At 45.8% G+C, this 22,308-nt stretch overlaps 1 protein-coding gene across 1 annotated transcript in view; it reads left to right on the top strand.

The window, feature by feature from the left end:
• Positions 1-214: 214 nt before the first annotated feature.
• LOC107106112 (chromosome unknown open reading frame, human C1orf112) overlaps positions 215-22,308 on the top strand; it is a 28,209-nt gene continuing 6,115 nt past the window's right edge. Inside the window, exons 1-16 of the mRNA XM_015406203.1 lie at positions 215-229; positions 1,359-1,499; positions 1,956-2,118; positions 2,436-2,520; positions 4,126-4,264; positions 4,774-4,854; positions 5,195-5,259; positions 7,576-7,724; positions 9,814-9,937; positions 10,617-10,803; positions 11,249-11,331; positions 11,848-11,899; positions 12,732-12,821; positions 13,478-13,663; positions 14,255-14,377; positions 15,333-15,428. Coding sequence (XP_015261689.1) covers positions 215-229; positions 1,359-1,499; positions 1,956-2,118; positions 2,436-2,520; positions 4,126-4,264; positions 4,774-4,854; positions 5,195-5,259; positions 7,576-7,724; positions 9,814-9,937; positions 10,617-10,803; positions 11,249-11,331; positions 11,848-11,899; positions 12,732-12,821; positions 13,478-13,663; positions 14,255-14,377; positions 15,333-15,428 — 1,779 coding nt within the window. The remainder of the gene's footprint in view (positions 230-1,358; positions 1,500-1,955; positions 2,119-2,435; positions 2,521-4,125; positions 4,265-4,773; positions 4,855-5,194; positions 5,260-7,575; positions 7,725-9,813; positions 9,938-10,616; positions 10,804-11,248; positions 11,332-11,847; positions 11,900-12,731; positions 12,822-13,477; positions 13,664-14,254; positions 14,378-15,332; positions 15,429-22,308) is intronic.

Here is a 22,308-nt window from a genome sequence, read left to right as displayed (position 1 = left end):
GGGGGGGAAATCCCCCCAATGTCTTTAGTCTTTGTGAATACTTGGTGGGGAAAATGTTTTGTTTAAAAGAAAGTTGCAAACCACTTTCAAACTGCTTGTTGGAAATCTCTTAGGTCAGGAATATGATCAGATGAGCCGGTGTGTGTGAGGGTGGACCCCAATTTAATCATGAAATCCTATGGTCACTGTGACGAAATGGCTGCCAGGCCTTGAAATGGATACCAGCCTGGTACTTCCTTACGTGTGTGTGGGGTGTCCTCCATAGGGAACAATAGAGCGGCCACACCTCCCTGCCTATTCTTCCCAGCATCCCTGAGGGGACAGAGTTAGGCTGTGGAAGGTCGGTAGTTCAGCAGTTCGAGACCCGGGTTGCCGCATGACGGAGTGAGCTCCCGTCTCTGGTTCCAGCTCCTGCCAACCTAGCAGTTTGAAAGCAAGAAATTGCAAGTAGATAAATAGGTACCACTTTGGTGGGAAGGTAACAACGTTCCGTGCGCCTTGGCGTTTAGTCATGCCGGCCACATGACCACGGAAACGTCTTCGGACAGCGCTGGCTCTTCGGCTTTGAAACGGAGATGAGCACCGCAACCCTAGAGTCGGATTCGACTGGCTTTCGAGCAAGGGAGCCTTTACCTTTACCTTTACCTTTAGGACCCTTTTCATGTTTAGAAAGATCTGCCTTGCCTGTTCACAGCTCCAGTCACTGTTTACAGAGCCTGTTGTAATCCCTTTCACCTGTAGCATTCTACACCCCCAGAAGGTTAGGGTTTTAGGGAACCTTGGGAATAGCTTGGGATATGCAGCAAGAAGGGAGAATTGGCAGAAATTGCCTGGTGTGCACCACAGGGTCCTCCCCGCTTTGCATGTTACCAGGGGGGAAAGGGAGGCCAGGGGACACAAACGGGCCCGAATCTGAGGGGTTGCCAACTCTCCAGGGGGCACCCAAAGATCGAGGTACCCACTTCCCAAGGTGGGGGATTTAGCCAGAGGGGTCTCACTGTCCCTCAAGGAAGGCGGTAACTCAATTCAGTGAGTGGTGGCAGCATTTAATGGAGAGAAATAGTCCCACCAGGCAGGGTGGGAAGGCCAAAACAGGGACTTGCGAGCCACAGGACGGCACCTCAGTCTCCCAGGACTGAGGGCGGGTCCCCGTTTCGCCACAGTCACCCCTAGTTTTTCCTCCACCGTTTACTGCTAAACTTGAATTGAATTGCATCAGAAAATGCAGGAATATAGAATTCCCACTGTCGTTGCACTGCCACCAGGTTTGGACCTATGGCAGCCAGGGTTTTTAGCTGAGCCGTTTGCCCGGAAGCCATCTCCACTGTTGCTTTTTACTAATGTATTTTCCCTTGCAGACTGTAGTGCAGCTGATGGAAGTATTAAGAGGATGTGTGCAACATGTCTGTGCCATGCAGGAGACTGTGCCTCTAGAACATATCCACAGTCTTCCCTCTTCTGTTCTTCATGTGATCAAGAACACATTTATATACTGCAGGGTTAGTGAACTTAATTCTTCCATAGACATTTAGATTTAACAGGCCCAAAAAAAAATCTACAAGTTTTTTAAAGAGAGCATTGAAATCCAGTTTCTAAAAAAATCTGTGTTTTGAATTCCCCAGAACTGTCCCTAGAGGGTACGTGATTAGTAAAGACCAAACTAAAAAGTGGAGGGAGAGAACGTGTTGTTCCAGGGCATAATTGGAAAGCTTTATGGTCAACAATTTGTAGCAGTCTAAGAGAAGAGGAGTTGTGTTGTTTGGGGCAACCTTGGGGCAACGAGAATTTTATTTTGTATCTAGTGTAGTCGAACCTAATTAAGTCTGTGAATATAGATTCTGATAAGAGTTATTATGTCACTATTGCTTTTAGATATTCTGTCGTTCGTGAGTCTGTTTCCACTGTATCTGTGCATAATGTGTACATGTGCTTCCTGGTCCTCTGTTTTGCTACAGGACAGTGAATCGCTGTACAGTGACCATCTCCATTTGTTTGCTGACTTACTTCAGTCTTTGTTTAAGGAAACTTACGCTTTGCAAAAGCAGCTTATGGAGCTGCTTGATATGACATCTGTGGATTCCTGCGCTGCTGAAGACAGTACAGCAATTATTGTTTCAGGTGGGTGTGCAAAATGTGCATCTCAAGACGACACCACTCTTCTCTGATGGGCACCAAACTAAACAAGCACTTTCCCCTTCCATGAATGCTGATGTCGCACATCTTACAATTATTCCATTATTTCTGGATGAACACCCCCCCCCCCTTTACCCTTTCAAATTCAAAGCCCCATGGCTAGGGGTTAGGGGCAGAAGTGACTGAAAATATTCTGAATTTATGGGAAATAGTCTAGCTGACTGGATGCTCTGTGTGCTCTTGGCTATGTTTGTTGATAGCATTTTATTTTGCAGTTAGTATTGTATTTATTTCCTTTGCAGTGATTCACACTGTGTTGGAGATCTGCTCTGCTATTTCCATCATAGATCATGCCCTTCATGCAAACACATGGAAGTTCTTAATCAGGTATGTTTTCATTATCTTAATGATACATTATAAGAACTAAGCGGATTCTGTATCTAGCCTGTTATGAACAGGCAGTCTGATCTGTTTGTTTTTAAAATTTTTCCTTTTATTTCATACCATAATCTATATGCAGTTTAAAATTGCGGGCACAAAACATTACAACTCAGAGCAAGTCAAATACAAAAACACAACTTTCCATGATGCCTGCAATACAACACTCACCAGCAGGGGGAAGAGCACAGGTAGGAAGGAGAGACAGCAAAAACCAATAGTTCCTGGCAGAAAAGACAGGCACCGCTCTGGTTGAAGCAGTCTGATCTGTAGTTAAGTTCAGTTGAAGTTCTTAAACTCAAGGCAGTGTAGTTCCATTGCTAAACGGTTCAGGTATTTTTGGCTGTGATTTGGGTTGCTAGCTGCAGTGTTTGGGACTTGCCTGCATCCATTCACCTGATGTATCTGTACACAGGTTTTTAGTCAGATTTGTGCTCCCAGGGTACTATACAATAAAAAAAATTCACATTTTTAAAGGCAATGGGTGTGATGCACAATACTGTTGATTTTTATTTTCTCTGTGCAGTATGTGAAGCTTCACCAACACCTGTTGGAACCTGCTAGAACTCTTAGTAGTGGTGGTTAGGTAAGAGGTGACCCCCACCCTCCATATACTGGTGGCTTCAGTAACAGGAATTTATGGTGTTTCTGCCCAGTGAATAAGAGCTTCCCTCCTGTGGAAGTGCACTGTAACAAACTTAGCCTGAACAATACATATGACCTTCCTCAGGAGGAGAGATCTAAAAGTTGCTAAGGCTTGCGCCCAGCTCCCAGTCTGTTATATAATTAAGGCAGGGGAGTGTAGGCTTGTTAACACAGTAGACTGGATATGGGACATCCCTGGACCAAACTGATAGGCTGCAGGAGCTTTGCTCATTGGTTTGTTTTCAGGGACACCCCATATGTAACCATTATCCTTCTCTTTTTCTCATACTGTCTTCTTCCATGTCTCTTGCTCCACCATGGGGCATTCTCCAGCACCATGATCCGCACCCTCCCCTTATCATTCCCTTCTTAACCTGAGGCATGAGCCCACCTGTTTCCCATCCATTTTCAGCCTGCTCTGAGGGAGGAGGAACGTTATGTGGTGTATTGGAGGTTCGCTGGCCAGACATAAGTCGTGGGTTGCCAGTTGAGACACATTGAATAAGACTTAAATGAAAGCCACTCTGAGGCTTGCACTAAACAAATACATTCCTTTTGTTGTACATTTGCATTCTCCATTAGATGCAATCCATGGCCATAATATTAATTCCTGAGAGTCTGACTCAATGTCCTGTTTTCATTTGGAATTGTTCTGTTCTATAGCTCTCAAGTATCGAGCTCCTGTTTTATATTTCCTTATGTGATTACCATGTATATTACTAAATTGTCTTGGATTTTTTTTAGGCTTCTTACATCTGCTTGTGTAGCCACTTCACATAGTAAAAGAAGAATTGTGTCTAAACCATTTTGATATTCTTTTCCCTGAAAGATCTTGGTGAACATTAGGGTAGACTAAGTAGGAATGTGGTGGTTTTTGTGATGTGTTGAGATAATCTCTGTCCTCTCCAGGCAAAGCACAAAACACAAGTCATTGATAAAGAACAGCTTGAAACATACTGCTATCCTCCATGGCCTTTGTGAGGGCATCCTGTTTTCCTTCCAGTCTTGTTTGCTGCTGGCAGAGCAGATGAAACAGTCTGGGACGCAGGTGAATTGATCAGTACTTGGGGGCATTTGGGGCCTGGGCAGAAGCTGACTTCTTAAAATGCTGTAACTAAATTTGCAAAGGGTTGTGCTGCTTCAAAGCACTACGGAGCTGGGCAAGGCCACAAAGAAGGTTAGCATCGTCTCATATTTTTTATATGCTGGGTTGTATTCTGCTACTCTGCTTAGCTAAGGGCAGCGGGTTCTGTTGGTGAAAGGAGGTGTCTACTGTCAGTGGAGCCTCTTGCATTGGAGGGATGCATCTTGTACTGATGGAACACGCCACTCTTAGCTGAGCAGAGTGACAGGATGCAATCAGTTATGTATCCATCTTTTGCTAGTGTTGCACTTTTTTATGACGTGACGTGTCCCAGGGAAGGGAGGAGGTGACCTGCTGCCCTAGGTGGTTCCCTTGATTTACCTCTCACTGCTTCAGGGAAGTTGGTTGTAGAAAATTTCTGATGTTGATTAAAGTCTTCGGCTAAACTTTGCTTTCTGTTCCCTTGTGGATAGGAGAACGTTGATTATAAGGTGTTCCAGAGGACAATCAAACTGAGTAGGTTCTTTGCTGTTTCCCTGGTGCACTATACCAAGGTAAGAGTTGGCCTAGCTGGGTTTAGTCAGAAAGGATTACTTTTATTTGCATACCTTGTAATTACAGTGTGCGAAAATATTTCACCTAACATGTAAAATACTCATTATGAGAACACTGTAGCATTTGGGATTAAACAATAATGATATTGTTTGTTTATATCTTATTACCTTTGTACAATAAACTGCCCTGTGATAGTTTACTGGGGATCAATCAGGATTCTTTTGGATTCAACCATTAGAATTTTCTTTTCTTCATTGCCTTTCCCAGCCTCCCCCCCTCCAGTTTTTTATATTAACAAGTTTAAAAGCAAAAGAGCACCTGACATTGTTGACTTTGCAGGAATTCACTCCTTTCCTGGTGGAGTCTTGCTCTCAGTTACACCAGACATATCTTCAAATATACAGGTAAGCAAAATGTAACTGTTAACAGATATTATTCAGTGCAGAATTATCACATTATCAAATGTTATATGCCCACACTTGAAATGAATGTTGAAACCACCTTCCTGGCCTCATAGGGTGATTTGCAAACCATGGGTTGCAAAGGTGCAAGCTTGTGCATGATAAGTCCTGGTAACTATGGATCTTCGACGTGGTCTCTGTGCTTTACGCCCATGGGATCTAGTGTGCACGCGCTGGATCGATCGGCATTGTAGCAAGCTCTTTAACGGATTTTCGCGCCCAGACCTCGGGCATGCGCAGGAACCCCACCGCGCATGCCCAGAGGGGTGGGCGTGGACATCCCGCCAGTTCCTTTCTTACCGCCGTGTTGGAAAGACCTTTTCTTTGTCGGTCCGATCGGTTCTCTTTTTTGGCTATTTGCCTCACGGCTCTTCGGATTTCCCCCCTCAGTTTTCTTCCTTTTTCTTAGCCTTTCTTCGTTTGTTCTTCAAAAAAATAATTAAAAAGTTGTTTTTGTTGAGGGGAAAGTTGCCAAAGAAGTTGTTTTTGTTGAGGGGAAAGTTGCCAGTTTACCTCAGTTTGACCTTTGCCCCCCCCAACCCCCCCTTTTTTTCTTCTCCCTGTTATATTTTTTATGGAGAAGAAGTGGGGCTTTTTCAACCACTGCAGGGGTTGCAGCAGTAAACTAGTTCCACCTGACTGCCACACCCTCTGTATTTTTTGTTTGGGGGAGTCTCACCGACTGTTTTCGCATCCGCTTTCAAAATGTTTTTTAAAGGGACTGTTGCACCTTTGCTACAATGCCGATCGATCCACTGCGTGCGCACTAGATCCCATGGGTGTGAATGCACAGATGACCACTCGAAGATCATCAGTTACAGGTAAGCAACCTGTTTTTTTAAGACCAACCAGTGACTATGAGGGCAGTCTTGATTAGTTTTAGCCATGTTGATGTAATGCTAAACCATTACTGTTAAGTAACTCAGTGTTAATTATTGGAACTTTTTTAAAAAACTGAATTGTTAGATGAGTGGGACTGTGAGAAATTTGGGGGTGGTGGTGGTTTCTTTTTGCTTACTTTATTTCTGTATTTGTCGTGTCAGATTATAGGAAAATAACTCTTTTCCTCAGGGTGTGGTATGTCTTTGTTTCAATATTCTTGTGTATTTTTCCATTCAGTTATAAAAAAGTAGCTTATGAGAGATTTTATGAGAGATTTTGGAACACGATTAGCAGAGTATCATTTTCTAAAATAATCTTTTTAAGTTAAATAATTGAGAAATGTAGAGTGTATTCTCTGAGGTTATGTAAAGGCTGCATTCAGATTGCTTATGCCAGCCAGTTAGGATACACTCTGTGACCTGATAGCCCAAGCTAGCCTGATCTTGGAATCTAAGCAGGGTTGGCCCTGATAAATACTTAGATGGGAGACTGCCAAGGAAGGGCGTCCAGGGTTGCTGTGCAGAGGCAAACCACCTCTGGACATTTCTTGCCCTTGAAAGCCACATGGGGTTGCCCTACGTTGGCTGTGACTTGAGGGCACTTTCCACCATGACCTTTGGGGGCTATCTAAACAATAAATGGAATTTTTAAATTTCACCATTAATTCAAGTTGTCCTTTTTACTAAGTGATTGAAATCACCTTAGTACCCATCCCCTTGGCTTGAAGTGCTGCTGCATCTGAGGGGTTTCAAACCCCAAATGTAAGCCTTAGTTTGGGTACACTTAAAGACTGAGAAAGGAGCATATGCCCTGGCCAAAGACCTGCTTTAAAGGCACAATCCTCTCTAATTCTCCTGGCCAAAGACCTGCTGCTTTAAAGGCACAATCCTCTCTAATTAAATAATATAAATGAATGTTATACATCCAATATTGAATGTTTCCATTATTTTTATTTCATTTCATATGCTATTTATGGATTATGGCTTACAGTTTTAGAGTTAAGTATATTAACCTGTTGCACCTTGTTAATCAGCATTCTTAGTGTGAATAATGCTAAGTTTCCCCATGTGACTCAGAACTGAATATTCCCCTAATGTCAAATTGGCAACTTCGAGGACCTACCTGAAAAAGAGAGCTACTGAAGGGCCATTAAAAATACAAAATAAAAACATTTTTTCTTTCCCTTAGATATTAACACTTGCTTAGGTGTTTGGGTATCCAAAGGCTGCATGTAGCACTCACTCATAGTTACCAAGAAACAGCAGCAGGTTTTAAACAAAGCCAAGCAGTGCTCCGGCTGGCCTTTGCCTTGATTCGTGCTGAGCAGCAGTCAGAGCAGAGCTGTGATGAAACGTTCTGTGTTTGTTTTCCTGCTAGCAAGTTCCCTCCAAGTCTTCATGCGGCAGTGATTTCTGAGGCATCTCGGGATGAAATAGCCAAAGGATTCCTCGTGGCCCTGGATCCTCTCCTCCCCAGCCTGCTCTCCTTCGGGCCTTTTGTGGAAGCCGTATTAAGTAAAGCCCCAGGTAGGCTTAAAGGCCCTGATTATCCGCACGGCATCCCCTTAAAGCAGAGGAGTGGTACCCGCTGCGATGCCCCCTCCATTCATTTACACTGAGGATCTGCAGCAGCAGCATTTGGGTTTGTGCCTCAGATTTGTTTGGTGTTTAATACTCAGGGCTTCCTGGGCTTTTTTCTCTCAATTTTCAATCAGTTGCAGTGTGTTACTGGAAATTAATATTTATTTGTTTATTTATTAAATTGGATTTTTAAACCACCTTCCCTTGCAAAACAGGGCTCAGGGCAGTGTACAACAGTAGAAATAGACATATATCAATCAGCCATAAAAATAAAATACAGTAAAAATAACCTAATGAGATGACGCTAAGATTACCAATTGGGGAGGTAGGAAGACAGGAGCGCCAGCCAAGATGGAAACCGTCACTGTTCTCAACCAAACACCTGGTGGACAATGTTCCCTCTAATCTGTGGAGACTTGTGAGCAAAAATTCTACTTTCTGAGCTCCTGGCATTAAAGTTGTAAGCGAGCGATTTGGCTACTGCATAAGTTAGTTTGCTCTGGAGCCATCCTTCCTGAGCTAAGACAAAAATGGGTGAGCCGGAGGCTAAAAAACTGAGATAGCTCACACTAACTCAGCTTAGAGGGAACACTGCTGGTGAAACATCTCTGCCTTACAGGCCCTGCCAGAATTGCATGAGATCCCGCAGCAGGGCCCGGATGTTACTTGGCAGAGCCTTCCACCAGGTTGGGGCCAGGGCAGAAAGTGCCCTGGCCCTGGTTGAAGACCGCCGGATGTATCTTGGGCCCGGAGACCACCGGTAGGTTTTTATCTGCTGAGCGTAATGCTCTCCAGGGGGTATGCCAGGAGAGGTGGTCCGAGTTAATTAACAAGTAAGTGATGCTCCTTAATAATACCATTTGGTCCTTAGGGGACACGAAATGTGGATTAGTAGTATTACATTTCCATATTCAATAAAAAGTTTTCTGGATTTACTGCAAGCACAGGAAACAGAGGCCAGCAGCAAGCGTATATGTTGCACTGTAATTCTTGGACAAAGTAGAAAATGGGACACGAAATGTGGATTAGTAGTATTACATTTCCATATTCAATAAAAAGTTTTCTGGCTTTACTGCAAGCACAGGAAACACACCATAAGCAGAGGCCAGCAGCAAGCGTATATGTTGCTCTGTAATTCTTGGACAAAGTAGAAAATGGGAAGGATCTTGTTCTTTCCTCCTATGTGGCAAAAAGAACTTGAATGCTGCAAGTGGAGTTTAAGGGCAAGAATAATTGTGCTATTCGTCTCTGTTAAGCAACCTAAGTGCTGGTTTGAATGGGCTGGATGACTTATGAGTTAGTCCACATTTCCTTTAACAAAATCCACAGATCTCCATTGACAGCAACAGCAGGCAGATCTCTGCATGCTTATTCTCCAGACAGCTTGTGAACATTGGTTTGGGGGAGGGAACAATACGAGAAAGAATAAATTTAGGGCGTGATTCAAAAAGCTTGCTGGTTTACTTAGGCTTTGTAGTTTTTAGATATAGCTACAAATTCTACAAATGAAATATTCAGATAAATAGAGGCAAATATCCTCATTTATCAAAGTAGAACCTATAATTTATGCTCACAAAATATTTTTTCCCCTCCACTTAAATGTGCTGTGGTGCTGTAGGGCCTAAATGGCCTCTGTAATTATAAGCGGGGGTTTGGGGTTCCCAGGAAGGCCAGGTCTGCTGCAGTGTCCCTTTAAAGCTTAAAAGGCCATGGCAGTATTCGTGCCACAGCTTGCCTGTGGCACATTCTCCCACCTCCTGCTGCCTCTCCCAGACCTAAAATGCTCCTGAAATTTTGAGAGATGTTACTTGTAAAATTTTGGGAGTGTTCTGGGCCATTTTCAGGTATTGCTTAGCCAAACTAAAATGGGATTTGAGGAATAATTTTGACTCAGGCATGTCATGAATGTGGACCCCCAGTTGTAAGTGTTTACACATTTGAGGCTTTCTGTATCTGTTCCCTCAGGCCAAGAGGGACTCTGCACAAAAGAGAGCTTGTCTTTAGTTATAACACTTCTTTAAAATATCATCTTCAGTTCTCTCTCCTGAGCTGCACTTTGCACAATGCCGTCTCCTGCTTTCTGTAATGGACATGTTGCCATCCCAGCCGCCAGAGGTGCAGGCGCTTTGGAACACAGAAAATCATTCCCTAGAAGACAGGTAATTGCTTGCTGCTGAGAATGAGGCTCTCATGGCTTGGCATGGTCTGGAGGCACTCTGTAAGATAGAGGTGGATTGGCCCGCAGAAGGGACAACGTTTGGGTTTAGGGAAGCCAATGAAGGGCGGTCTGATTCAGTCTAGATGTAGCTAAAGTTCCTCCAGTGTTGTATGTTTATTTTTTACTGATCTTTTACTAGAAAGTTAAAATTAATATATAGAACACATTATTAACATCTTTACATAATTCATCTATTCATTTGTCCAGTAAAGTTACCACCAAAGCCACACCTTGTTATCCTTTTAACTGTTGAAACAGAACAGTGGAGTCTGTTTATTTTGAAAAGATTCTGGTTAACTTCTCCCTGATATAAGATGCTACTTTCTACTTACGTATTTTCACTGCTTGCCAACATTTATGACAAATCAGGGTGTTTTGTGTTTTATTCTGTGTAAGCCTAGTAGCTAATTGCATGAGGCATATGGTCTGCCAAACTCTACATAGTGTTGCACTGACTCAGGGTATTCTAGAGCAAATTTAGTGGCAATTCGTTCTGGTGCTTCAGACCAACACGGCTGACCACCTGGGACTATCTCGATTTATTCTAGTGATGTATTATGAGTCTTGGTCAAGGATTTGGTAATGTGGAAGTCACGCTACTGTTCTCCATGTCTCTGCAGGGTTCCCTTGTTTACCGCCCTCTTCCTCAGCCTACAGCAGTGCTCTGGAGAGCTTTCCCTTCCTGTCCTTTTGCCCGGAGTGGTGGCAGCTGGACAAGCAGAGCATTCTGTCACTTTGTACCACTATGTCTGCATCCATTTGTGTGCCTTTGTCACATCCCTCTCTGTGTCACATTTCCCTCTACTGGTAAGGAGGAGTATTGCAAGGCAATACTGATTTGATTTTACTTTTGTTTATAGCTCACCATTCTCACTGAGACTCAAGGTGGATTATGAAATACAGAAGACAGTTCAATTTACAGTGCACGTTTATCCGAAGTAACAATGTTACCTGCAAAAAGCCAGTGACTCTAAGATAAACTGGTGACTTGGATAGCACTTAAACTGAGAAACCAGCATCTTCATAATATGATTTTTTAAATCAGGGCTCCAAATGGAATTGGCCAAACCCCATAGTTTTGATTGATGCTATTTTCCGGGGTGTGCACAGATAGTAAAGGTGCTCTGACCGTACAAAAAAGTCTGAATTGGTCTCGTTATATGCTAATGGCAGGAGGGAAGGTTTCAATAGAGTGGTAGAACCAAGGTGGGCCCTTTCTGTACAGCATCTCTGCTCTTGTGCCTTTCCCTAGGAACGGTCGCTACTGGAAGCCATACTTGCTTCTAACATGATCATCGGTCTCCTGGCTATGGATGTTTGGTGCTTCCTGGCCCGGTAAGATAAGTGTCTATTGAGGCATGCAACAGAGGCCTAACTTTTTTTCCATCTTCCTTATTAGTATTGCATTCCTATCCCACCCTTCCTCTAAAGAGATCAGGGTGGCTTACGCAGTCCTCCCATCCTCCATTTTATCCTCATGGCAGCCCTGTGAGGTAGGTCAGGCTCACAGAGTGTGACTGGCTCAAAACCCATCTAATGAGCTTCATGGCAGAGTGGGATTTTAACCTGGGTCCCCTGGTCCTAGTCCAAAACTTAACCACTAGATCATATTGCCTCTCTATTTGTATCCCACTCTTCCTCTAAGAAGCTAAGGTGTCATATGTAATATTCTAATTTTCTTCTGATAAAAAGGTGACATTAAGTCAGACTGAGAAAGATTGACTTTTCAAAGCTGTCTGGATGAGCTTAAAGGCTGAGCCAGCAACTCCCCTAGTTTAAGATCAACACAAACTAGTCAAACACAGGAAGATCAGCCAGCTCGCTTGCTAATTCTTCTGTCTCATTTCCCAGGTACGGAACAGCAGATCTATGTGCTCATCATGCATTTACAATAGCCAGTTTGGTAAGCAGAGTGTAATGTGTGTGTGTTTATCATAATTAGATCCATATTCTAACCCAGGTTTTGTTTGACCCCTCCTGAAAGAACTTAGCCAAGCTGGTAATACAACATGAGAAGAATATTCGTCATCCCCTTTAGTTTCTTCAAGTGCTTTTAACAGTTCTATGAGTGGTAAATTCACAAGTAATATAAATCTGATGGTGATGTAATCATTCAAAATTTATTCCAGATGATAGAGTTGATTAACGGTAGAAACTAAACATATCAGATGCAGTAAAAGTAAACAGGCCTAGAGGTGTTCATGTTTGTTTCTTCACAAGATGCTCTGCTGCTGGATTTCACTTCATATTTCATACAAACCCCACCTTTCTCCCCATTGGGGACCCAAAGTGGTGAATTTCATTCTCCGTCCCTCCGTTTTATCCAGGTGTGATCAGCTACTGATGCTGTAGGTTTTCTTTTGTTCTTCCCTGTAGTCTGGGGCTTTGCTCATTTGTTTGATTCACCCGGGTGAGATCACTGAAGTATAACTTGCCTTGTGCAGGCAGCTCTAAAAAGGGACCGCTCAATTCATTTCTGCTTGTGGCACAGTTTGTGATTCATGCAATGTGGGCTAATCTAGAACATGGTTCAGTTGGGATAGATATACATATGGGGTATGAGATCTGGTCTCAGTAGTAAACTAAGAGGGAAATTATTGTCTTTAGTGCCTAAAATGAAATTTGTTGTTTGCAGCTTTTGGTTCTTAAAAAGTGTTATTAAAATTTCCCTTAAAAAAATGTGACTAGAGTATTTGAGCACCAGGAGCTTATCATTGTTTCTTACCCTGATCCAGATAAGAGCTTGTCCTGGTGAACATTATCGAGTCTCTCTGTTGGGCATCCTGCTGAGACGCCTGCTCTTCCTGATGGCTCCCGATCACCAGGCGAGTATTGCTCTGCCCTTTCCTGGTCTGTTTCAACCTGTAATTTTAATTGGTGAGGCTGATGGTTGAATTGTGGATTATTTCAGGCTGGTTTTGGTTGGTTAATGTAATAGGGAATGAAAAAGAAAATGTGTAGCTTTAAAAAAGTATATGTTGTCTTTCTGTCTGATAATGGACCTCCAAGGCAGCTAACAACAAAAACCTTAAAATTCAATATAACATAATTTAAATCGCAGAATAAACTTATTACTACCAACCCTGTATAAAGTGGTATAGAAATAACAGCAGACTGGCAGTAACGCTTAGCCAACAGTACTGCACAAACAACAGTCTTCCCCAGAGGTGTTCCTAAAAGTATGCATAAATGGGCACTGGACATTTTAAAATCTTATTTAAGCCTAGTAGATGTTGGCGGTAGGAGACAGACTGCAGTATCCCAGGTGCCTGTATTCAGTTATGACAGCTAATAAGAGCTTGATTTGAGACTTCTCTGTCTGGAAACCTTCAGTCGTGCTCTGCATGTTTGGGGTGTGTGTGTGAGAGGGTGCACATAAGCATGAGAACAAGCTGTGTTCAAGCCGATTATTGGCAGGCATCTGAATGCAGTTGCTGTTTGGGTTTCAGGTGTGTTCTCTCTAATGCTGTCACCCTTTCAGGTGGAGTTTGTGGAAAGATTTCCTCCCAAAGAAATGGAGAATCTGGTCTTGTGGCAGCACCTTTCTCTTAAGGCCCTGATGGCTCCGCTTAGGAAGCAAGTTGCTCATGAGCTTTTTGTGGCAGGACTTGCACAAGGCGAAGAGTGGCTGAGCGGGAAAAGGCCTCTGGAGGAGCTTCCACGGGGGGTATGGCAAAACGTGGCTGAACAGACTCCCGCTTCTGAATGTTGAGGATTCCCTTCTTGGGTCTATCTGCCTGTTAAATGTTATGGAGAAATCCCCATAAGTGTTGTGCAGTTACTTTGTCTTGACGCAATCTTCAAAGACTCGCTTGATTCGTAAAGAGATTCGGCTTTGCTTGTAACATTTTGGGTCAAGTTTAGGAACCTTCCATCAGGTTCCAGGGCGAAGGACACAGAATACAAAATGCTGGGAATAGAAAGCTTTCATTTAAAAAGAAGATAAAGTTTTTTGTTCTGGTTGCTGAGAAAAACCCAAATAGGCACGAGCGTTTTCTGCTAGGTGCTTACCAATCTGGATGAAGCTTCTGGTGCACCCACAGTCTCCAGACAAAGTCTAGCCGATTTGTATAAATTACTTCCTTTAGAAGTATGTCTAATCATTGTATTTGGGGTTTTTTTTAAGTGTTGCTATCATGGAGCTAAGTTTCTAAAACTGCTCCTTTGGGCTCCATTCACATGTTGAGATCTTTTTTGCTGTAGTGTTCACCTCATGACATGTTCTTACCTTCTCATTCTCTCATCTCTTCCCTGTAAGAATGCTGCACTCTCTGCCTTGTTACTAGTGTGCCAAACTGCTGGAGAGACTCTGGAGGTGGGACAGCAGACGGCACTTGTCAGAGCTGCTGGTCGACTTTTGGCTGTTGTAAATGTCACGCAGGTTAGAAAATGTTCTATTTCCCCCACACTGTTGCATCATCTTGTTTCCCTTTACCCATGAGGAATATGGTACATAACAGAGAAACTCAGTGCTGTTTCCCTGCTGTAGCGAGAGGACTCCAGAAGTGTGTGTGAGAGAGGACAGACTTTGTGTTCGTGACAGTAGCAGGATCATGCTGCTGTATGCCATTATAGTATCTTCCTTGCCATATCAATTTATGGCCACATTTCAGGTGCTGTGAGGGTGCGTGTTTTTGTTGTGTGCCTAGCGGGAGCCTCTGCTTTCTAACCCATCTAGGGAAATGACAGGCAATGAAGCGCCCCTCTGGGTCAGTAACCTCTAACTGGATCTTGGCTAAGAGGTGGTACTCTGCCGCAACCCAGATTTAGATTCTGATGGTATTCAAACAGTCTGTGGGAGGAGTATAAATTCTATGAGTAAATGGCTTGGTGGTATTTAATTAATTTGTAATAAATGAAGTACATTGAGTTGCTTTAACCTACTTTTCACAGAGTGAATCTGCCCGCCATCAGTGCTACGAAACAGTTGATCTGCAGTCCCAGGAATCTTTAACTAGTTTAGCTGGCCAGAAATGGAAGTGCTTGGGAGGCTGTAACTTCTCCTCCTTTCTCTGAGCAGTCTGAGCGCTGAAAGCAGAACATCTTTCCAGCTGTTGAATGACAGTGCTTCTCTTCCCTGCTGGCATCTGTCCTGCAGTCCAAGGCTTGTGGTGGGGGCTGCCTTCTTTGCTGCACCTTCTTCTTACCTTCCAGGCCTGGTTTCTGCTCCTTCCATGTTTGTACTGAGTTGGGGAGAGGCTCCAAATGAGGCTGCCAGCTGCAGTCTGCTCTGTCACATCTCATGCATGTAAATAGCTTAGACATCCTGCATAGGAATATGCTTGCCTGAAGTTTTAGTTCTTATAACCAGAACATATTTTTCTTGTTCTGTGAAGGTCCTCAGTCAGCCTTGTCTGCAGCAGGCCTTTTGCTCGATGTTTCGTCTTTTGGAGCATTGCATCCAAGTGGTGGAGTCTCAAATGCTGATTCAGGTAAGAACCAGTGTGGTGAGCAAGGTTAGAGACAACACATATCCAGCAAGTCATTTGTCAGCACAGATTGTTGCTAACAATAAAAGATGCATTCGCCTGTCCTGCTCCTGCTGCAACCTTGCTTTCTGTTTCGTGGCAGTCACAAGAACCTTGGCCCTCAAAATGCAGAGTGAAGAGATTGTGCCTTCTGGCATTCATAAGACCAGGTGACAGGTAGCAGATTTGCTGCACCCTCACCAATAAACAAGTGGTGGCTGGAAGATAGAGAAATTTCAGCTTGGAAAGGAAAGTATTTCAAAGATTTTCTTCCTCCACAAATGCAGGGGACAACAAGGCTGGGCATATTTGGTTATGGGGAGTATAGCTCGCATGCATATCAGGTTGGGTGTAGGTATAATACCATGGCTTGAATCCCCCCACCCCAAATACAGATCTTCGACGTGGTCTCTGTGCTTCACACCCATGGGATCTAGTGTGCACGTACTGGATTGATCGGCATTGTAGCAAGCTCTTAACGGATTTTTGCACCCAGACCTCGGGCATGCACATGCCCAGACCCCCCCGCGCATGCCCAGAGGGGTGGGTGCGGACATCCCGCCAGTTCCTTTCTTACTGCCGCGTTGGAAAGTTTTTCTTCATCGGTCTGATCGGTTTGCTTTTTTGGCTAACTTTGCCTCACGGCTCTTCGGATTTTTTCCTCACTTTTATTATTCTCACTCTTCTTTGTTTGTTCTTCGAAAAAACTTTAAAAAATTGTTTTTCATGTTGAGGGGGGAGTTGCCAGTTTTACCTCAGTTTAGCCTTCGGGCTCCCCCCCCCTTCTTTTTCCTCCTTTTGGTATTTTTTATGGAGAAGAAGTGGGGCTTTTTCAACCGCTTGTAAGGGTTGCGGCAGCAAACTAGCTCCACTTGACCGCCACACCCTTTGTACTTTTTGTTTGGGTGAGTCTCATCGACCTGAGTCTTGCCGGCACTGTGCTAGGTTTTCTAACCAGACAAGAAAAAACCAAGCTGCGCACCTTACAGTAGCGCTCCTTGAGTCGGCTTTACATCCTTCCTCAGCGATGGAGTCCGAGAGACCATCGACATGGATGGCTCTGGCATCGAGGCCTGCCTCCGACATCGGCCAACCAACATCGAAACCACTGGCATTAAAGGCGCAATCCTCCACTTCCACTCCAGTGAAGAAGAAGCCCAAGCCAAGTAAGGAGCACAAGTCCGCAAAAAAGGGCTCCTCTAAGTCCCTAAAGGCGGCAAAGAAAGGGGAAGGTAGCGGTATCTGCACTAGGGATGCCCCAAAAGTGCCTCCTGCTCCAACGGCAGTATCGACATCGGAGGTCCATGCCCCTCCACCAATACACACCATCCAGCTCCTGGACTCCCCTATACAACAGCTCGAAGAACGTCCTTACTCCGATATCGAGACGGTACAGCTCCTTACTCGTCCTATGGATGCAGAGGCTTCTCCCTCTCCTTCCCTGTCGTTGACTTTGACGGTGTCAGAGGCTCCCGGCATCGATTCACATCGGAATTGACACGCCTCTAGCAGCACGCAGCGTCACCCTCCACGTCTGCGTCTTGAACCTGCCGATATCGATGACCGAGATTATAGGGACCACTCTCACAGACAAACTGCTCCTTTGTCTCCGAGACGTCCTCGTTCCAGAAGTCGATCCCCCCCGAGTCTTTATTCCACCACCACCACCTCTGTCTTGGGATCAACGCCAGCTGAGGTATCTCTACGGGGGTTATCCACCATCCATGCCGTGGTTGACTCCGGCGGGTTATTCAGACTGGGATCGGTACTCGACTCACTCTGTCCACAGATCAAGGTCACCCTACAAATCCAAACCTTCAGCATCTCTGTCTCGTCCTCCGGCAGACGATCCTTCCCACCATAATCCAGAATTTTGTCGTCCCAACCCCCAAGTCGTACCACCAAAGATTTTAACTACTCAAACGGAAGTCACTCCTATTCAAGTGCCAGATCAGGACTCCTCTAATTCCACAGGATTCTGATACCAAGGCCTCTGAGGTTGACACCTCCCCTGACCATAAATCTCCTAACCAAGCTGTCACAGATGATCTCCCTATATCTCCATCTGACAATATCACGTCCTATGCAGACCTCGTGAAAAGAATGGCCCATTCTCTAGGCCTCTCAGTCATTCAACACCAACCTCAGGTTACAGATGCTGTTATCCATATCGTGCAATTGGATACCTCTACTACCTTTGCACTGCCCATGTCTGCGGTCCTTCTACAAGCTGCGAAAACACCATGGGAGAAGCCTTCAGCGGCCCCAGTGTCAACAAGACGCCTGGACCAGATGTACAGAGTCCAGGAGACCGGAGCGGAATTTTTATTTTACCACCCTCAGCCCAACTCGATGGTTGTTACATCCTCATCCAAATCAAAACGAACGCACTCTGCACCTTCTGACAGAAGAAGAAGAAAATAAGAGATTGGATTTATACCCCGCCCTTCACTTGGAGTCTCAGAGCGGCTTACAAACTCCTTTCCCTTCCCCTCCCCACAACAGACACCCTGTGAGGTGGGTGGGGCTGAAAGAACTCTGACACAAACTGCTCTTTTTCAAGGACAGCTGTGCCGGAGCTTGTGACTGACCCAAGGTCACATCAGCAGGTGCAAGTGGAGGAGGAGTGGGGAATCAAACCCGGTTCTCCCAGATTAGAGTCTGCACACTTAACCACTACACCAAACTGACAGGGAAAGCAGAAAATTGGACGCGTTTGGGGGACGCTTCTATTCCACGGGAGCATTGGGCGTGAAAACCACAAATTATTTAGCCTGCATGAGCAGGTATCAGTACACTCTTTGGGAAAGGTTCTCTGAATTCCTGACACACCTCCCCGAAGACAAGCTTCAGGCAGCCAGAATTATCCAGAAGGAGGGCGTGGTACTCGCGAAGCAGCAGATCAACACTTCCAAAATGCCCTAGACGCTTCCTTGAGAACAATGGCCTCAGCAATAGCTCTAAAAACAGCATTCCTGGCTCCGTAATACCAATCTCCCTCAAGATACTAGGTCTTATGTCGAAGACCTTTCTTTCGATGACCTTGGTCTCTTCAACAGCACTACTGATACCATACTCCAAGATAAGGATAAGAGCATAAAGGCCTCTCGCGCTCTAGGAGTGTCATCTTCCACGAGGCAGCAATATCGCCCTCGCACCTGGTCTAGGCCCTGGCAAAGACGCACCCCGAATCGTCAGTCTCCTGACAGACAATGGTGACTGCGTATGTCTTCGGAAGGCCAAAAACCAACCTTTCAAAAACCCAGGTTTGGATCCGGACAGCAGTCGTCTTGCACCAAGCAGGCGAAGTCTTCCAAGCAGGGTTTTTGACTTCCCTCCCACCGAGTCAGCTCAAACCCAGCTTTCTCCCTTCCCTCACACCTGGCGTCATATCACCACGGATGAATGGGTGCTGTGCATCGTGACCCAAGGCTACTGTATCCAACTCCACCAGAACGCCATTACGCATGTCGTCGTCTCTACACCCCCTTCCCCACCTCTCCTAGAGGAGGTGTCCATCCTTCTGCACAAAGGAGCCATTGAGCCGGTACCACCATGTCTACACGGGAAGAGGTTCTATTCCCGCTATTTTACGGTTCCAAAGCGAGATGGAGGCATTCGACCTATATTAGACCTAAGGGTGTTGAACTGCTATGTCACCTACCACCGCTTCCGCATGGTGTCATTGCAGCAGATTATGCCACTCCTGCAGAGAAACGTCTGGATGGCCACCCTCGACCTCCAAGATGCGTACATCCACCTCACCATCCACCCCTCCCACTGCCAATACCTACGCTTTGCAATTGGTCAACAGCATTACCAATATGCAGCCCTGCCATTCGGCCTCTCAAGCGCCCCAAGAGTCTTCACAAAGACTATGATTGTCGTTGCAGCTTTCCTCCGTCTCAGGGGTATTTCCATCTACCCCTGTATCAACGATTGGCTTTTGGTCGCACCTTCCGAGAATGCACTGATCTCAAACATCAGCGAGACACTGGCACTCTTAGAAAATCTGGGCCTACAGGTCAATTGGGAAAAGTCTCAATTATGTCCAGTCCAAAGAATGCAATACATTGGTGCTATATTGGATTCCAAGACATGCATGGCTTACCTGCCTCAGGACAGAGCGGCAGACATAATTTCTTTAGCCACCGTCATATATACCCAACCTTCTGTCACTGCCTTCCAAATTCAGAGGCTTCTCGGCCTTATGGCTGCAACTACGTCGGTTCTCGTCTTTGCCAGACTAAAAATGTGTTGTCTACAACTGTGGTGGAAGCGGCACATAAACTTCCTGGAACTGCTTGCAATACAGTTCGCTGTCACCAGCTTCCTACCTCTGATCAAGGGGAAGTGTGTTACGATCCTCACGGACAACACTACTGCACTCAGTTATGTCAACAAGCAAGGGAGCACTGTCTCCTACGCCTCTGCAACCTTACCATCCAGTTGTGAAACCTTTGCATCGCCCACAATGTTTTCTGGGTAGTCACACACATCCCAGGACACATGGATGTGCAGGCAGACCACCTAAGTCGAGCAGGACTCAGCCTTCACGAGTGGGAAATGAACCCAGCCTACCTCCTCCCACTCTTTTGCAGGTGGGGAGTTCCCCAAGTCGATCTTTTTGCCTCCAGAGCCAACAAAAAGTGTCCTTTATTCTGCAGTCGAGGTGGCAGGGACCCACAGTCTCTAGGGGACGGTCTCCTCTATCCGTGGTCCACAGGGCTTCTTTACCTGTTCCCTCCGCTACCCCTGCTTCTAAGAGTGGTTTGCAAAATCATCAGCGATGGAGCGAACTGCATCTTGATAACCCCGTGGTGGCCGAGGCAACCATGGTTCTCGACCATCCTCGAATTGTCAGCAGGGGTCTATCACCAATTCCCTCCGGCACAGGACCTCCTCTTCCTGTCCGACTCCCCTCTCCTGTACCACGACGTGCCACAGATGAAGTTGACTGCCTGGAGAATAGCGTCAACAGCTTTTCCACCCGCGTAGCTAACGTCTTACTAAATGGAAGAAAGCCTACTACGCGAAAGTCCTACCATTACAAATGGCAAAAATTCTGTTCCTCCTTGGGTGATGATGCCCCTCAAGCCACCTCAGTGGGTCTTGAGAAAGTTTTCCAATTCCTCCTGTCCCTCGCTGACTCAGGACTTTCTCACTCCTCGTTAAGAGTTTATTTGGCCGCTCTTTCGGTCTACCATGTTCAAGTTGACGGATGCACTCTGTTTTCGCATCCGCTTGCAAAACTTTTTTAAAGGGACTGTTGCACCTTTACCCTCCCATCAAAACTCCTGTAGTTCCCTGGGACCTTCCTCTAGTTCTTCGTCAGCTCACGAGGAAACCCTTTGAGCCACTCGCAACGTGTGACCTAAAATTCCCGTCATGGAAGACGGCCTTTCTGGTTGCTGTCACCTCTGCGAGGCGAGTTGGAGAAATACTGGCTTTCAGACACGGCACGCCTTACTTGTCCTTTTTGCCAGACGGTCTCTGCCTCGTCCCTGACATCTCGTTCCTGCCAAAGGTAGTGTCAGAGTTCTACCTACAGGCAGAGGTCTTCCTCCTGGATTTCTTCCCGGCTCCAACAGGACAGACTGTTACACACCTTAGATGTGAAACGTGCGCTCCTGTTCTACCTGAACAGAACCCGTCCAGCGAGACGTGACTCCCAACTGTTCGTCTCATACGCACCAGCAAGGCTGGAGACTCGCATCATGGCTCAGCGCCTCTTGAGTTGGATTGCGGGTCTCATGCGCCTCTGCTACCTGATTGCCAAACAGCCATTGCCTGGCCCGATCAGGGCCCATTCAACTCGAGCTGTTGTGGCTTCCACTGCCCTTCTCCAGGGAGTTCCCCTAACGAACATATGCAAAGCCGCTACGTGGGCCACGCCTAACACCTTCATAAGGCACTACGCCCTAGACATCCGTAAGAACTCTTAATACAGACATGGGACGTCGCATTCTATCTTCGGCTACGCAGTAAGGACCTGCCAGCACCCTCCTCCAGGTAGGCCACTGCTCGCTAATCTCCCATTGGTGTGAAGCACAGAGACCACGTCAAAGATAAACAGGTTGCTTACCTGTAACTGATGATCTTTGAGTGGTCATCTGTGCATTCACACCACCCACCCTCCTTCCCTGCTGCTGTCAGCTTCTACATTTTCCATAGGGGTTGATTTGCGGCGGTTCGAAGGAACTGGCGGGATGTCCGCCCCCACCCCTCTGGGCATGCGCGGTGGGGTTCCTGCGCATGCCTGAGGTCTGGGCGCGAAAATCCATTAAAAGAGCTTGCTACAATGCCAATCGATCCAGCGTGTGTGCACTAGATCCCATGGGTGTGAATGCACAGATGACCACTCGAAGATCACCAGTTACAGGTAAGCAACCTGTTTTTCTGTCTCTTCATGGCTTTTACGATGGTTTGGTGTTGCATCTATATAGCCTGGATCCCCATCAATCAGGGTCTGAAACAGGCTAGTAAACCTGATTTAGAGCACTAACCTGACTCCCAGTTTGCTTCCAGATATAATTCAAATTGCTGATGTTGACCTAGAAAGCCCTAAGCACTCCAGGACGTGGGTAGCTGAAGGTCTGCCTGTTGCTCTTTCAGATGCTAGGTGTCTGCTAGATAGAGAACCTCCTACGTGGTTATGCCCCATTTGTGGAACACCTTCTCAAGGCACGTTGGCCTGGCACTTCTTTTGTAGACAAGAGGTGAAATCTGTACAGGCCTGTAGCCAGCAGGGTGTGTGTGTGTGCACGGGCTCTGCCCCCTTTCAGATTTGCCCTGCCTCCACTCCCTCTCCCCCCTCCTACTTCACAGGGCGTCTGTTGCGGGG

Source organism: Gekko japonicus, unplaced genomic scaffold (assembly GCF_001447785.1).
Source record: "Gekko japonicus isolate JY-2015 unplaced genomic scaffold, Gekko_japonicus_V1.1 scaffold1180, whole genome shotgun sequence".
NCBI lineage: Eukaryota > Metazoa > Chordata > Lepidosauria > Squamata > Gekkonidae > Gekko > Gekko japonicus.
This window is presented reverse-complemented; position numbering and strand designations above follow the sequence as displayed.